The following is a 17,296-nucleotide window of genomic DNA, read 5'->3' as shown; positions in this document are numbered from 1 at the left end:
ATAAATCGAGTTGCTAACATGAAACATTTAGCCGTTGAGACACTTTGCTTAATAATGTTGTTTTTTAAATCGAAATTAAATAAAGTGTAGAACAGTTTCAGCGAAATAGGCGACGGACTTCACACTCGCAGCGTATCTCTCTCGGTCAGTCATACTGTTATACGCACTGTACTACACATCGAACAAAATTATTCGGGCCATGTGAAAAAGCGAAAATGTGAAATCCGCGCCAATTCGCTCAAACATTAACGAAATGTATAATTTGTTCGCATTCCATTTTGAATAAACTTACAAGTTGTTTCGCTATCATCAATACAGTCTTAAGTGAAAATTTACGGGAGCAAATATTGAAGAGATCTTCTAATGATAATCCCAATAACTCTAAAACCATGGCATTATAACGGCCACCGCAAGTGCCCAAGTGATAAATGCGTGGTATGCCTTCTGGGGCGTTTTCGGCTGTAGGAGCATCGGATTGGTTTGTTTTTTGTTTTTACAGGGTATGTGCCATGCCATCACAATGTTTTATGCAAAAGAAATCAGCCGATTGATTTGGTGTTGGTTGATTGGTTGTTTGGTTGGTTGGTTGTCGCACGATGATTATATTTTTGACACGGGATTTATTTAATATCGCAGCCGGGACCGTGATCGTAATCGTGATCGGGACCGAGATCAGTTTCAAATTTCATATTTCACAGCGTGAGTTCATTGGTGGATGGTGTTTTTGATGGTTGAATGAAGGAACATAGCAATTTACATACATATATGTATTTATATATGTGTGTATATGTATGCATATATACATATGTAAGAACAACGAAAAAAGAACGGGCGAAAAAATAACGTAAGAATTGTTTAATAAGGTTGAGTTGAGAAATCAGCATATAGTAAGTTGGTGGGTATAAAATCAGAAGAATATAATGGCTGTACAGCGTAGCTGTGTCCAAAATATGCAATAGAATTCATTGTTTATATATTATTTTCATAATTATTCTCATATTTTTTCTTCTTCTTTGTTTGTAATTTAATTCACGCACCGACCTCCGAAATATGCTTGAGAAAATCTATTCATGTAGTCTTATGTGTATTCTTATAGCACTTCAAATTCAAAGTGTTATGCATAGAATTGAAATTACGAGCTTATTTGACTAACGAAGGTGGTAACGGTGCAAAACATAGTATTATTGGAGTGGTAGTTGGAGTAAGTAGGATTGGGTTAGCAATTTGTCAATAAATCGACAAACGGGCATGGAAAAGTATATATGTTTTGTAAATGATTGTTTTTTTGTTTTTTTTTTTTTTTTTTTCTGGCCTTATGGTTTATTTTGTTAGTCAATTTTACGGGACGGAGTAGAGGTTGGCATATTATGTGTATTCAATAGATATAATAAAAACATTTTAACATACCATGTGATCCTAATAGCTTATAAAACCTATACTCTAAGTGTAGTTGTGGAGCCTTCGACTTCATAGGCTCCATTTTTATTGCTACATGTTCATTGTTGTAAAGATTTTTTCCTGCAAAAGAAAGAGAAGGAAATATTAGCAAATTGTTCAATTAAAGTGATTAAATGGTTTTTTAAAACTGTCCCAAAATCCCGTTACATGCCTCGAAAACCAAGAGACTCCCACACACATACGCACACGCAGATAGGCAGACAGACACACACACATACATACATAACATCATGCTCAAGAGCACAACTGCAACTGGGCGGAACAAACATTCATGCAGATGACGCTTAGCCTACCTGTAACATTATCAGCGCCACGCCCACCACCAGAAGCACCTCCAAAGCAACACATGCGTCGACCTGACCATTAAGAGAATACCATTTGAAATGCGATTGATAAACGATCCAACTAATTCCCAGCCCAGGAAATGCGAGATCCCAACGGATTATATTTACTCTCACGCTCATTATTTTCAGAGTTGAAAATTGACTCTTCGTTTACATAGTTATCGTATATCATTATAGTAGTTGTAGATTGAAAGATTTGCTGTTTTACGTTTCTATATTCCTATATCTAAACAGCGATTCATACAAATATACTATATTAGCTCCTGGTTCTGTTTCGGCGCCCAATTCAAATCATAAATAATGGAAACTAATTGCCTGATTTTGCGGTTTGCGTGGTTTTATTCCGAGCTAAAGCGATTTGATTAATTAACTCGCATACACGTTTATCTTTTGTATTCAGTTAATTGCATAAATCAAAACGAAATATACATATAAAAATGTTATATATGAAGGAAAAGGCCGCTAGGTGCGAAATTATGTCATGAATGATTACGAAGTAAAGGGGGAAGAGCTTATCGCTCACCACAACATTGTCAACATTTATAGTCATCACTCGCCCACATTCACACTCACACACACACACACACACACAGCCGCCATGTGTGCGAAAAGCCGCATGACTTTGATTACAACAAAGCAAATTTGTATATGGAGCAACAGCCAACGGTCTGGTCTGGGTCTGCCACGCCCCATGCTTGCTTTCCATGAATTTGTTGTTTACCAATTTCATTTTGTTTGATTCATACTTTATGCCACTCACAATAAAAACAAAACAATTTGTAACTGTAAATATCGCGTCGCCTCCATTTGACCGAAACAAATTGCATTTTTGATTAATTCATGCAATATGTTTCCGAATAGAATTTTGATTTTTCATGGAAAAGCTAAAGTAAAGTAAATAAGACTTTCTCTAAAACTAAAATTCGAAAAGAAAATTTAACAAACAGTTGTAGAATTATTCTCAGCACAGTCTATAATATATTACTACTATAAACCTCAACGATTAACATTTCCTAATTTCTTTGGTAATTATATAGAAACAATAAAAGCTGGCCGCTTTTCGGCTTTATATTCCACTTAACTTAAATTAGAAGCGTGCTGTTATTCAAGCGTAGCTAAAGCTCTCCTGACCTAACTCAATATATACACGAGTATAGGCCACATACAATACATTATGCATTATATTTTCAGTGAATGTGGTGTGTGTGTGTGTGTATACATACAATCTAACACGCACATAAATTAAATCTAGAAGCATAACAAAGGCACATTTTCTTGAACAATAAATACAACAATATTAACTAAATAAACAAAAGTTGACCCAAAAACAACAACACGATTTACACACTCTCCCACAATTAATAGAGGCACAATTATAATAATTGGACTAAACTCAATTTCATAGCATTTCGTAAAGGCTATTAAATAAAAATAAATAATAATGCAATGCCCTAGCATAAGCTATAACGAAGCAAGAACACAATTGGCAAAAGTTTAAATTCGTAGAGAATGCCATGTTAATTAACAGCTGGATAACAGAACGCTGTTAAATAAATTTATTGGCTAATTTCTGAATTAGAATGTGTAGTTCCCTGAATAAAATGAAAGCAAATGAAATTGTGCATTCTCGTGCCTTAAAGTAAACCTAAAATAATCTAATTACGACTGTAAATTATTCTGGGGTAAATTTTTGAATAATGTAATCAAATGTGAATCATTTGAATCATATCTATATCTGTATATTCTCCTATGCAGCAGTAATACTACTAGACTAAGCTCTAGAGATAGAACAGCAATCCCAGCAAAGCTAAATTTGCCTTATTGCTAATTAAACACAGCTTTGTTTGAATAACTGACAACTGTATGTATGTATGTGAAAACACAGACGCACACATGCACACAGTTCATTACCTGTTAAACTGTGGAGTGACTCATACACAAGCACACACATGCATATGCATATACATGTGTTAAGAGCAAAAACCAGAGCTTAAGACATTGAATGATCACCTGGCTGGGGAATAATACCTAGCCAGACACTAGAGACAAAGAAAACGTGAGAGAAGGAACAGGTAAGCAAAAAAAAAATGAGCAAACTGGGAGATAGAATGTTGGGGCGGATGCAATTAGTTGTCATTCAAAGCGACGCGCGACTATAGCTGCTTAACAGTTTAAGCAGCACTGGACGACGACGACGACGGCTGGCTACCTGTTGGCAATAACGAACAGCAACAGTCGCAACAGATGTATGCAAATGCACAAAGGGAAGTGGCAAGCCCACAAAAGTAAAAGAAGCAGAAGGAGAGGTAAAAACCAAACGAAGTAGCAGCAAGAAAAACACAATTTTATAAAAGCGCATTTAGCAAACAAAGCAAAAGTGGCGATGCCAACAGCAACAACAACAACAACAACGGCGACAGCGACGACGACGACGACGACGACTGGGACAACAAAACAGATGGCAAAATGGAATGGCATTTTATTTTGTATTTTGCAAAAACGAAAAAAAAAAAAAAAAAAAAAAACCTCATTGTGGTTTCCCCAGTTGTTGTTGCCCACCTTCCCCCCTCTCTATCTCTCTCCCTCTGCTGTACTGTTGGCAGCCATGAAAAGGAATGCACATGCAAAGGAAGTCGCAACAAAGATGGCTATACAAAAGTACTCGAAGCCAACAACGCGTCGTGTCGCCTGCCAAAAGCTTTAACGAATAGAAAACAAAAATGATAAATGAAAACTTGTGGGCGTTAAAGCGCACAGCGAGAGAACAAAATAACTTTCGAGTCGAGTCGAGTCGAGTCGAGTCGAGTCGTAAGCGTAATTTACAACTTCTTTACAGTTATGAGACGCGCGTCTCTCGCAATCAGCCAACTTCTTGGTGTAAGAGGGGCGACTAATGATGTAAGACTTGATTCAGATACACTTCTGATAAGCTCATAAAGATACTGTTATGTTGACCCACTGACTGTGAAAGTTGGCTTTTAGCTTGTGGCCAACTTCTCTTTGTTGAGGTATACGCTTTGAAGTCGCTTCAATGCGATTCTCAGGTGGCAGTTATTCATCGCATATTATTTTGTTTTAATTCTATCTAGAGACCCTCAACAAGTTGATGTAATTCTAGCTTTTATAATTATACTTAGGCTTATCCCTACTATTAGAAGTAATACTGAACCTTTTAAGAAATCCTAGCATATTCAGATATAATATATGTATATCTTATAATATATAGACTTCGTTTATTATTTCTTTCATTTCTTCTTCTTTACTCTTTCAACAGATACTTTTTTTTATGCACAGCTAATTAATTCATCATGATCCACTTGAATAAATTAAATCTTTGTTTATAACCAATTGCTGTTATCGTTAGCCAATTCCAACTAGGACTACGCCTACTTTAAGTGAAATAGTTTAGGCACTTCGAGAACTACCAGGCATATTCAAATGATGCTAAGGTTGTCAACGAAACGAATGATTTTCCTTTATCTCTTTATCTCTTTCCGATATCTCTTAGAATTACAGTTTCTTTACTCTTTCAAACGAAATCCGAGTTAAAGTAACCCTATAAAGCAGATCAACTAACATGTTCAATTAGGATTCCTGTCTCAAGAATATATACACACAGACACCCACACGCAGTATTTCATGACAATTAGCCTTTGGAATAGAAGATCTCCCTTTCCTAAGGCTATAAACCAAAGACCCTAGAGTTTCGAAAACTTCACTCACAACCCAAATATTGTTTATATGCGGGATCAGAACTATTGCAACTAAATTTCAATACATTTACAAACTTTCCAATGTGAGCCCCTCCTCCTCCCTGGCAACGCTTTCATATTCCCCATTCTCATTACAAATTTAGTAGCTTACGATATATAAAATTCAATGAATGAACTTACCTAAACGCAATTCGCCAAAGTTACCACAGCCAATTTTTTTACCGACACGAAAATTTGGTCCGACCATGAGCACACCGGTTGTGGTGCTTACAGATTGGCGGGTGGAATACATGTTATTGCTTGTGCTCTTACCACCGGCAATGGTAGCATTTGCTACATTACCAGCGGATGGACCGGCAGTTGTTGTCTGTGGACCGCCGCCACTGCAAAGATAAGAAAGGGAAAGAGAGGCAAAGAGAGAGAGAGATAGAGATGACATTGATTAGATATATATATATATTGATGTATCAATTTATGGTATGTGTGGGTGTTTGTGTATGCGTGTGTGTGTGTGTATTTGATGTGCGAGTGTGTATGTGCTTGCAACACAACCTGAGATAGGTTTTAAACTTTTCAATCAACTTGGGCGCCATTAATTCCAAGTCTCACCAAACCAGAAACAATAATTAACAAAACTATCTAATCGAACGAACGTAAACAATGAGTTGATATATAGAGACCACAGCCGCGATTCTCGCGAGTAACTGGCGCTCTTTCGGCTGATGATTTGTTGTATTTGTTGTGTTTGAATTGTGATGTACGTACTGGGGTTTTTTTTTTGGTGTACGATACATTCAATTTTGAGAGACGACAAAAGCAAAGCACCGTATATTTTATAAATATACTTTTTTTTTTTTAATATTTTTAGTTTTTTTTATTTGGTGGGGGTGTTTTTAGAAATGTCAACTAGTTTCCTTAAACAGCTTTGGGATCTCGAAAAGATCATTTAAAATTCTCTTGTGGCCGACTACGAATACAAAATGTGCCCAACTTATATCGAGGATTACAACAGTTCAAGAACAAGTTGGTCGAAACGCTTCTGCGGCTAGTAGTGATCGAATGTGAAATACTCTCACATCTCAATGCTAACTCGATTAGCATAGAATGTCGAAAACTAAAAGAATTTGAATACAACTATGAGATATACATTTGATAATAATTAATAATTGTATTTATTAAATGTAAATTTGTAACTCTTCAACTGTAATATTATAATGAAATTCGTATTTAATAACTAATTCTTCATTTTTATAAAGGAAAGGGAAAACAAAAAAAAACTCGTACTTCGTATGATAGATATTTAAAATTTTAAGAGCACAACTTCTGCCTGCCTAGACATGGCTTAATGGACTCACTTCGTCGTCTTAATCAAGGATGTATGTACTTTATGGGTTCTGCCACGCCTCCTGCTGTAGGTTTTCCTGCATAAATTCTACTCTTATTTCGCATTTTTAATGGGTTCAGGGTATACCAAAAAAATAATCTAATTGCTATTGAATAAAATCGCTTTTCAATCCAATCAATTGAGCAATGCAGAGGACTGCTTAGCCCACAAGAGAGAGTATCTTGAAAACTAGCTTGGCGTGGCAAAGGACAATGACACAAAAGTTTTCGCTTGCATTTCGCAATAACCACAACAAAGCGAGCCACAGACAACCCGCAGCCAATCATAGATACGCGACTGCGACTGCGACTGCGACTACGACTACGACGACTCCAACTCTTCCCCCCTTTGGTCATATAATGTGGCCGCCCGCGCGGAACCAATTTGGGTGACTCATTCGTTGAGCGCGTCAGCTGGGCTTTCAGAAATATTATGGGCACAATGAATTACATACATGCCCACACATACACACGCATACAACATGTATATGTATGTGTGTATTTGATTAAGACAAAAGCCTTTTATGCTGTGCTGCTTGCTTGGCACTCACAATGTGCTTAGCGTCTTTGGGCGTGGCATGGCGTGGAAAATCTGCTGTTGCAAATCTAGTTCAATGTCAGGTCAATCATTCAAATGATTGCAACATCTGCCACATCGTGCAACGCACCGAGTCACGGCGGCAATGGGCATCTCAAGGGAAACCCAATGCCATGCCTGACTAAGGTTGACGCAGTTTCCTTCGGCAAGTGTCGTTTATCTTGAGTTACCCCCTGAGCAAAATGCCAAGGCTCTATCGATATATGTATACCATGCACAAGTTGAGGCTACATATAATTAATTTATTTATTTGTATTATTAAAAACAAATGACGTAAAAAAATATCGCGCTTTGAGCTCAAATATTTGAATTCCTTTGAGTAAACATTAAATCCCTCTATGCGAGGAATTTGCGATAGATGAAAGAAATATATTAATATCTAAAATATAAGTTTATATCAATGTAAATTATAATTATTGTATTGATATAAACAATACATATATAGTTTTACGTTTGATAAAAAAAATGCGCAAATGAAAAGAAAATTTAATTTAAATTCCTTGTACTATTTTTTTCATAATATTTTTTATGTATATATGTATATATACATATATATATAATTATAATATAAATTATACAAATTTCTTATAAATGTACATAATTCCTACATCAAAAACTTGTTTCTTAGATTGTCATGAATCGAAATATAAATATCTCTTTATGCTTATTGTTTAACTTAGGACAGATACAAAAAATAAATAAATAAAATAAAATATGAATTTAAAAATAAAAGCAAAATAAAATTGATAAATCATATTCCTATGCATGTTTGTATATTTAACTATAAATTTCTTTATTCGGTATCAGTTTACAGTCATATCAGTGCCCCGACACACACATGCACACATAGAACTATATAAAATCCAAAACATCGATAATTGTACCGTTAAGCACTACTGTTAAGGAAAAAGAGTATAAACCGCCGATAACAATTAAGCCCAGGGCAGTAACAGCCAACTTTCTGCAAATTGCTGTTGCTCTGCATGCGTGTGCGTATATATATATATATGTGTGTGTGTGTGTGTGTGTGTGTGTGTGTAGAGGGCAAGGGGCGTAAAGTGGGCTGCTGAAGTGGGTAGTGGGAAGGCAATGGACTAAATCGAATCGAAACTCAAGCTCAAACTGCAAAGAGAAACCAGTTTTGTGCCTCTTTGTCGCTGATGTGTTGGCTGCTTGCTTGCTTGCTCGGTTGGTTGGTTGGTTGGTCGGTTTGTCGGCTGCGGCCTGCCTGGTTTTATGGCTTAATATCCTGCAGCGAAAACTGGTTCAAACCAATCCATCGATCGATCGTCGCAACGAACTTCACAGCAAGCTCCACAACAGTTGAGTTTTCACAGTATTTTCGGGTCGTTCGCTTCACTTCACTTTACTTATTATTTATTTTTTAGCTCTTCACAAACGAGTTCTTGCCCTCTCTCTCACTCTCTGTCTCTCTCTCACACACACTCTTTCTTTCTCTTTGGCTTTGTTCTTAAATTGCCCAGCATTCGTTTTATGAATTAAATGCTAGGAAAAGGCTCCCAGTTGGATTCGGGACAATCGCACAGCTGGCCCGGCTATCGTTGACCGGTTGTTGGCTGTTAGCCGAAGGAAACAACAAAACCAACCCCTCCCACTCACACACAGAGTTAACTAACTGTTCTTTGTGATCGAAAAAATAAGTTAGCTTTATCAAGTCATGAGTTAAACAAAATCAATCATAAAAGATTATTTGGGCATTTGAATCTCACAAAATATTTAAATTATAATATTTTTAGTATTCAATAAAAAGATTTTAATTACAAACTAAAGATTTCCATTAAAAACGTTGATCAATAAATTTTTTCTTATGAATAAGGTTGATATTTTAAATATCATATATTATTTTATATTAAAAACAACTCTCTTTTTTATTATGTACTCAAAATATTTAATTTTAGTCAAGCACATTAAATTCCTGCCGATATATAATACAGAATATATGTATATAGCTCTCCCAAGTCATTTTGGAAATAAATAAAACACCGTTCAGTAACATTCAGAAATAAGTGAACTTCCGTTTAATAAAACAAGGAAAAACCCTAAATAAATTTGCAACAAGTGAGAGAGAAATTGCAGTCGGGCACTACCGACTGCAGGATACTTTGTTGAGACTTTGTTATTATGCCCTGAAAAAGGGAAAAAGTACAAATTTTACAATTAGGCGCGGCTAATTCGATTGCCAATAAGCCAAAAAAAAAATAAGCTTTCATTCCTTTTGGAAATAAAATCAAAATATATAACTACAAATTAATATATTTAACTTCTATATATATCTACCTTTTATAAACCTTTTTACTGTGAGCTATTAGAAACATAATTCGCATACAACAGTATAACATTCTGTCAGAGTAAAAGGAAATCTATGTAGAGCAATTTTAGAATAAAATCGATATTTAATTAAAAATAAGCCAATGGCTAAAAATAAACTCTTTCATGGAAATGTGGTTTTCCACACACACACACACACACACACACACAGGTACAGGTGAGAGCCAAGCGCAAATTGGACAAAAATTGAACTTAAAGCAAAAATGGAAAGAGAAGTTAACGAGGCGGCGCGATTTAAATTGAGTTTGGAAATTCGTCATAATAGGCGGAAAATCCCCAGTGAAACTTGACAAAACGGGTGTCACCACTTAGCAGCGACAACAACAACAACAACAACAATAGCAATAACACCAATTGAAAAGTTTTTAGCATTAGCCAAAGCAATTTGCATAATTTATCAAATTATCGATTTTGCTATTGACCACCAATGCTTGTCAAACTGTGAGTCCAAATCTGTCTCGCATTTCAACTCAATTTGTCAATTTAATTAAGCAAAACTTAGACCAGAAACCTTACAAAAATCTGTTTAGCGGCAACGATTATATAATATATAGTAGCAAAAAAAAAACCACAGCCCAAAAAACGACGACAACAATAAATGGGAGCTTAAAAGTAAACAAGAAAATAAAGCATAATCGAAAAGAACTGTTGCTAGTAACGCATACAAATAAAATGTATGTATGTATATGCATATATATGTGTATTAACATTGTATGTGCATTTACATACATGCACAAGGAATACTTGATAAATAAAACAAGTGATAAGCTGATTGCCTTATCAACTATTCGTTGTCTCGTTCGCCTTATCCCAAATAGATTCGAACTGTGACGTGTTTGCGTCTTTTATTCATTTTATTTAGTTACTTTCTTGTTTATTTACTTATTTTCGCCTGTGCATAGCAATTGCGTTGTTGCTATTTTTAGACACAAATCAATTTCATTTTAATTGTCCGACAGCAATTGAATATAAATCATGGCGAAAACAAAATGCAAAAACATTATTGGAATCTCCCAGACCTTCTTGCTGCTGCTGCTGCTATTACACACTTCTATATGTGATAACAATATCAAATCTACTTTGATAAATTGCTTAGCTTAGATAAGTCAATTACAATTATTTTGAGAATGTATGTGTATTTCATTGATAAATCACATATTGAAGAGTTCATTATCAACGACGAACCGGAAGCAGTGAACTGAACTTTTGCCAATTATTTATATCCTTCCGGCTTGGGGCCGCTTTTTATCTGGCGCTGCTGCACACAAATAGAAAGGCCATCAATTGCAAAGTTTTTTAGTTCAGTTCTTTTCTATTTTATTTTGAATGGAACTCGAATCTCCAATGAATATCAAATGGCCAGCAGAAAGGCTTACAGTGAACACTCCTCAAGCATTTGAAATGCAAATCTCATTCGCATTTGTATTTAAAATTAGAAATAAAGTTGTTTTTTTTTTTTTCGAAATGAATAGAATAGAATGTTCATAATTCGATTCTATTGACAAACTGCCAACAATGCGCATTGTTATTGGTTTTATTGCTTATGCATATTATTGTCTTTTCTTCGACTTGTTGTTGCTGTTTGTAATCGAATTGCGGCACACATGTCAATATCCACTTCCAATGGCATTTGACGTTGAATAAAGAATAAAAATAAAATAATGCGAGAAACGAACTGAATAAAGCACAGCAGTAAATAACAAGCGTAGCAATAGCGAACGCCTAAGCAACAACGGTAACAACAACAACAACAACTATAATGACAACGTTTTGATTCACATAACATAAATGAACAGCCGGTTGCGCCCCCACAGAGCCCTCCTCCAACATGTTCAAAGACAACAAGCTGAGCAAAATGATAAGCAAAGAACTCACACACGCACTCAAAGACAATCTCTCATGCACACACACACGCTCACGCCGACCATTGACGAAGCTGCAGTACACACAAACACACACAGCCCGAAAAAAAAAAAACAAATTGGCTAGATAAGGGCGCGTTGATTAGGGGCCGCGACATCGCTGACAGACAAACAATAGCGAGAGTCAAAATGACGGAGAACGAGTGGAGAACGCTAAAAAGAGCGCCGGTAAAAAGAAATAGCAACGAATGAGAGGGAACAGCAGCAGCAGCAGCAGCAGAAATAGCTGCAGACGCCCCACTGACGACTACAGCTGTGTATATGAGTGAGTGTAAGTGTGCTGGCATGTTTGAACGGTGTCTCAATGGCCGATTGACCTTTGCATGCTAGATTAACATTGACTATGCATCTCTCTATGCACTTACTTTGCATGGATCTATATGTGTGTGTGTGTGTAAGCACTTCTATATATATATATATATGTGTGTGTTGTTTAGGGGGCCAGGCAGTTGGCTACTTAATTAGTTTAGTTCGCAATTCGCACACGTGCAAGAGCTAAAATCTATGTAAATGAGCTTTAGAGGTCAAACTTTATCAGCAGAATAGCGAAAACGCCCACCAAGCCAATTATACACACATTTCTACACATACACATACATATGTATGTACAGCTACACATACGTACATACATACATATATAAATTGTCTGTAATTTGTTCTCTAGTGTCTTCTTCCTGCATAGACAACCTTCTCGCTCGTTAGCATTGCAATATGCCATCATCCCTGCCCCCACCGCCTCCGATAAAGCTTCTCGTTCTACTTTTGCGATTCCTTCCTTCCGCTTGAGGAAGGACGGCAATACCGCTGCCCGCGCCCACTTGCCCGTTCCCCTTAACTGACGGCATTGAAAAGCCTCACGTGCATTGGCGGCCACAATACTTTTTCGAGTGTGGAAGTAAATATACACACACAAACACATACAGCCATATGCATTCACAGGCAAATGTGTGCGTGTCTCATCTTGCAGCTTGGAGGTCAAAGTTTTTTATTTTTATCTTTTGTTGATGGCAGAAAAAATGTTGGGAGTCTGGTAACACTACCAGCTTCAAATTTACAGTTTGAAATGCGAACGCATCCATTTACATACATACACAAGCAAGCATGCACGTTCAACAACATATGCACACATACCTACATATGTATGCATGTGTGTAGACAAGTTACACTAACCCGGCAAACTCCGTTTAACGGCGCTTTTAATTCTGCTTCGCTCTCTTTTACGCGCTCAGTGAACGCCGCTGTGGTCTCATGTGTTCACGCCGAAATCGATGCGGGGGAGCAGCGCAGAGCTAATGTTGATTGTCAAACTGTAAGCACAGCTGTTTCTTTGGCTCCTCTGCTTCTGCTGTTGCTGCTGCTGCTGGTGCGGCCGTTCACTCGCGAGCTCGTTGATTGGCAGCGTCTGTTGCTGCGCGTTGCAGATGTTGTACTTTTTTTTTTTTTAATTGAAACTTGTTTTTTTAATTGCTTAATTGTTATTGCAACTTGTTTTATCATTCAATATGCAGACTGCACATGCACTTCATTATTTTTTGGCATTTTCTATTAATTGAAAAATATAATTACTTATTACTTTCTTTCTCTTTGGATTTAATTCTTTATTAATGATTAAAACTATTTTCATTTTTCGCACAGAAAACACTTCACTTTTCGCCAAACTTTTTTCCTTTATATTGTATTCATTAATTGTATTATTTTATTATTATTGTTATTATTATTATTTTTTGCATCCGTCGATTATTTAACACCAACGCGCTTTCTATTTTACACAATATACACTAAAGTCTACAACAACAATGGCAGCAGTAGTCTCCACTAATTTTTGTTGCCTTTGCTTTTGTTTTTGTGTTTGCTGCTGTCTCTCTCCATCTCTGTCTGTTTGCCTGTCGGTCGCTCGACAATTAAAGCTCAACTACAGTCAGCACACTGAGTGTGTTAAGTTGTCGTTGTCGAGTGCTGGGAGTTTGAGTGGAATATGTAAAATTGCGTATAGTTGCTTTTTTTTTTTTTTTTTTTTTTTTTTGTAATTTGTCATATCCGCTGCGCTTTGCGTCTGCATAGCCCCGTGTGTGTGTGTAAGTGAACCAGAGTGAGCCTGTACCCCCGCTCAAATATCAGATGTTGCAATTCGAGATGCAACTTTCGCCACATTATGAAATTAATGAAGCGGAGGCGCCCCCAACTGTTGTGTCTCTTAGCTGTTTTTGCAGGTCAAATGTCTGAGGACCACTTATGTGTTTATATACGTATATCTTGTACATGTGGGGACAAAGAAGAGATACAGAGACCGAAAAAGCAGGCATAGCACAGGCAAAATATAAATTGTAGAAAAAGTCATAAATAACTCGAAAAACCAGTTTCGTGTTGCCGGTGTACACACCGCGCCGAAAGAAAAACAACAACAGCAATAACAACTCCAGCAGCAGCATCAACAATAAACAAATGTGCAAGAAGTGCGCTGCGCTGCTTGAGCTAGCGGGCGAGTGAGCAAGATGGCAAGCTAAGAATAACACTCTTAAAACTCGTTAAAGTTGTGCAGAAGATATAAAGCACAGGGGCAAAAAGACAGCTGACTCAAATCAGAAAATAGATATACACAGTCACACATACACACAAACACACAGAGAGTATCTCCATTCTGGGTGTGAGTGAGAGAGCGACTCATTAACAGAGTAGGCAGCAACGAGACAGAAACGACAGTCAAGATAAGTTTTTACAGTTTGAGAGTCACAGTGCTGTTCAGGTGCATACTATTGAGTGCAAACTTCAAACACAAAACAAACTCAACACAATTATCAGACAATATGTATTCTTTTTCTGTGTGCATAAACTAACAACTTTGGAAAATGTGACAGACAGCAAACTGGAGCAAACACAAATTAACAAAAACATCACAACGATAAAGTGATTAACACATACACGCACACATTCACATAATTCATTTGTATGCGCGTGCATGCATGTGTAAACACCCACACATACACTCACTTAGCCACGCATGCAACGGCATACAGAATTTCCTCCATGCGTATGCTTATGCTAGTGTTGCTAGTGCTACTTCTTTGTTGTTGTTGTTGTTTGTATGCACACCCGCAGCGCTCCGCGCGAGTGAGCGTTGCAAAAACAACTTGCTTTTGCTTTTTTTTTATTTTTGTTCTTTTTTTTTACGCTAACAGCACCGATAATGGCCGCAAAGAAATGACAACTGCTACGGCGCACGATCGAAAACGAACTGAGAGTACGAACTGCGAACAACTGAAAACAGCAACGAGCGAGAAGCGTTTGGGAGAGTGAGCGAGCGAGAGACCTCAAAAAGACAGAGATAGAGAGAGACGGAGAGAACTAGGTTCAGCTACTGCTGCTGGCACTGGCACTGGCGCAGCCACAGATACGAAACACTTGTGCTTGTGAGCGTGTGAAAATTAAAATGCGGCAAATGAGCATTTTGTATTAGTATGTAATTATTGTTGCTGCTGCTGTTGCTGTTGCTGTTGCTGCCCTTGTCGTTACTGTCGTCGCGTCGTAGGGGAGGAATACACACAACACTTGAGCGCAGTGAATGTGCGAGAGAACGAAACGACAGAAGTATTGATAATGATAAATAGTTGTTCTCGTATTTGTGTGCATACACATACATACATCTGTATATAAATGTATAATTATGTATGTGTGTGCACATATGTCAGAGCAAAAACTACATCACAAACTTGTTACACATACAAGAAGCACCTGTCAAACACATGCACGAGCATGTACAAAAATACAATGCACACATATACACACACACGCGCATAAAATACAGCAAAGCCGGCAGCAGAGATCTGCCAAGCAATTGAATGTGACCAGAGAGCTCGCAGATTTAAACTGAAGTTGAGTGACTCATGCGCAGGTGCCTTGGCCTCGCACATACACACACAACACAAAGATATACTGACACATACATATGCATATGGATATGTATATATGTATACCTAACTGTGATATGTGACCAGCTGTTCGCTGTTACTTTTAACAACGACCAGCCGCAACAGAGGCATATGGTATTTTATTTAACCCATTGATGACATGGATACAATTTGAAATGAGCATTTTTAACATTTTGATTTGCAGTTCAACGACATTTGAAGCGGGTCGCGTAAGACGTTCATAAATACGCATACGTTATATAATTATTTTTAATGGGATAAAAATTCAAAAATAATGCCTGTGAAATGAAAATCATTATTATTACTAATACTAAGCTTTATAGGCATACCTCGCCTGGACATTAGTCCAGGCAATAGAATTTAGGGTATTTATGGAATTTTTGCGTTGATTCTCAGATATTTCCTATTGCCTGCACCGTCTAGTATACCTTGCAGTCGTTCAGGGTATTCAAATATCCAGGTCGGTGTCGCATTGTTGCCAACCAACAGGCAACAACCAGCACACATACAACATACATAATAAACCACAACTTTTCGTACGACTTTTATGATTTTTTGTATTTTTTTATAGCATTGTGGGGTTGGGATAACCTAAATTTTGCGCTATCCCAGCAGCAACTACAACAAGTAGAGTAGAATAGTAACTGTAAGTGTAGCGTGGTGTAGGCCGGGCAATAACAGAGTTGCCACCTGTCCCACACAGACCGCAGCGCAAGGCAAAAGTTGCGTGCGGCAGCCGGAAAGTGGCTTCAATAATCAGGCTGAAATGCTGATGAAAACTCAACAAAAGAAGGCCCGGGGTAAGCGGGTCGAAAGCGGAGCAAGTAGGCTGGCAGACCAACAAAGTGAGTAGCAGCTGTGGCACATAAAAACAAGGACAAATTGCGGATTTAGCAAAAAAAAAGAAAATGTGAATGTGAAAAAGAAATAAAAAGAAAACACGACTCGCAGACGGACAGCGGAACGATGGAAAGGCGAACGTTCGCACGATGGAACGAGAGAAACGAAACGAAACAAGTGACCCATCAAACATTATGCGCCAATGACGTCATTAAGCTGTTAGCGGCTGTCAATGTCGCTGTCTCTCTCTCTCTCTCTCTTTCTCCTACCTCTCTGTCACTCGTTCGCTCTTTTGAAACGTCTGATAATTTGTGTGGGTGCATGAAGAAATAGCAGAAGAAACAACATGCTAAAGGCCATAAGATGTTGATGTTTAATCAAAACATAAGGAACCGATGGGGATGTTATGTGGCCAGAAAGAGATAGCGGTATTTACATATAATCATGCATACATACACATATTTATGTACATACATATGTATGCGAAGAGAGACGAGGTCTAAGTGCATTCGTGTGTTGCAATCGCTAGAATTTAAGCAAACTGTATTAAACGGAAATCAATGTGTTGGTGTGTGGAAATGGACTACTTGAGCAGCCAGTAGGTGGTACTCAAGGAAAAGCCAATTTGGAAAACACCTTGGCACGATTAATAATAATTAAAGCTTTCTTCTTAGGCGGCAAATATATACAAATAATGTGTGTATCTCCATAACAGACAGAACTAAATCACCGGCATCGGCATCGGCGTCGGAGACGTCAGCAG

General features: G+C 37.4%; 1 protein-coding gene across 41 annotated transcripts in view; it reads right to left on the bottom strand.

Annotated features, from left to right (window-relative positions):
- The window catches only part of gish (casein kinase I gish), a 36,251-nt gene that overhangs the window by 10,493 nt on the left and 8,462 nt on the right, over window positions 1-17,296 (bottom strand). For 23 of the 41 annotated variants that reach the window (XM_089265755.1, XM_089265754.1, XM_089265752.1 and 20 more), the window contains 4 exons: window positions 5,696-5,898; window positions 1,752-1,814; window positions 1,408-1,518; window positions 293-459 (listed from right to left, as the gene is read on the bottom strand). In XM_089265755.1, coding sequence (XP_089121881.1) covers window positions 293-459; window positions 1,408-1,518; window positions 1,752-1,814; window positions 5,696-5,898 — 544 coding nt within the window. The other 18 variants (XR_016197695.1, XM_089265762.1, XM_089265764.1 and 15 more) reach the window with 8 other exon arrangements.

The sequence above is a fragment of the Drosophila navojoa genome, chromosome 2, assembly GCF_054131105.1.
Source record: "Drosophila navojoa isolate 15081-1374.11 chromosome 2, UAZ_NAV_1.0, whole genome shotgun sequence".
NCBI classification, from domain to species: Eukaryota; Metazoa; Arthropoda; class Insecta; order Diptera; family Drosophilidae; genus Drosophila; species Drosophila navojoa.
Note: the sequence above shows the minus strand (reverse complement) of the source record. Positions and strands in the feature narration are given on the sequence as shown.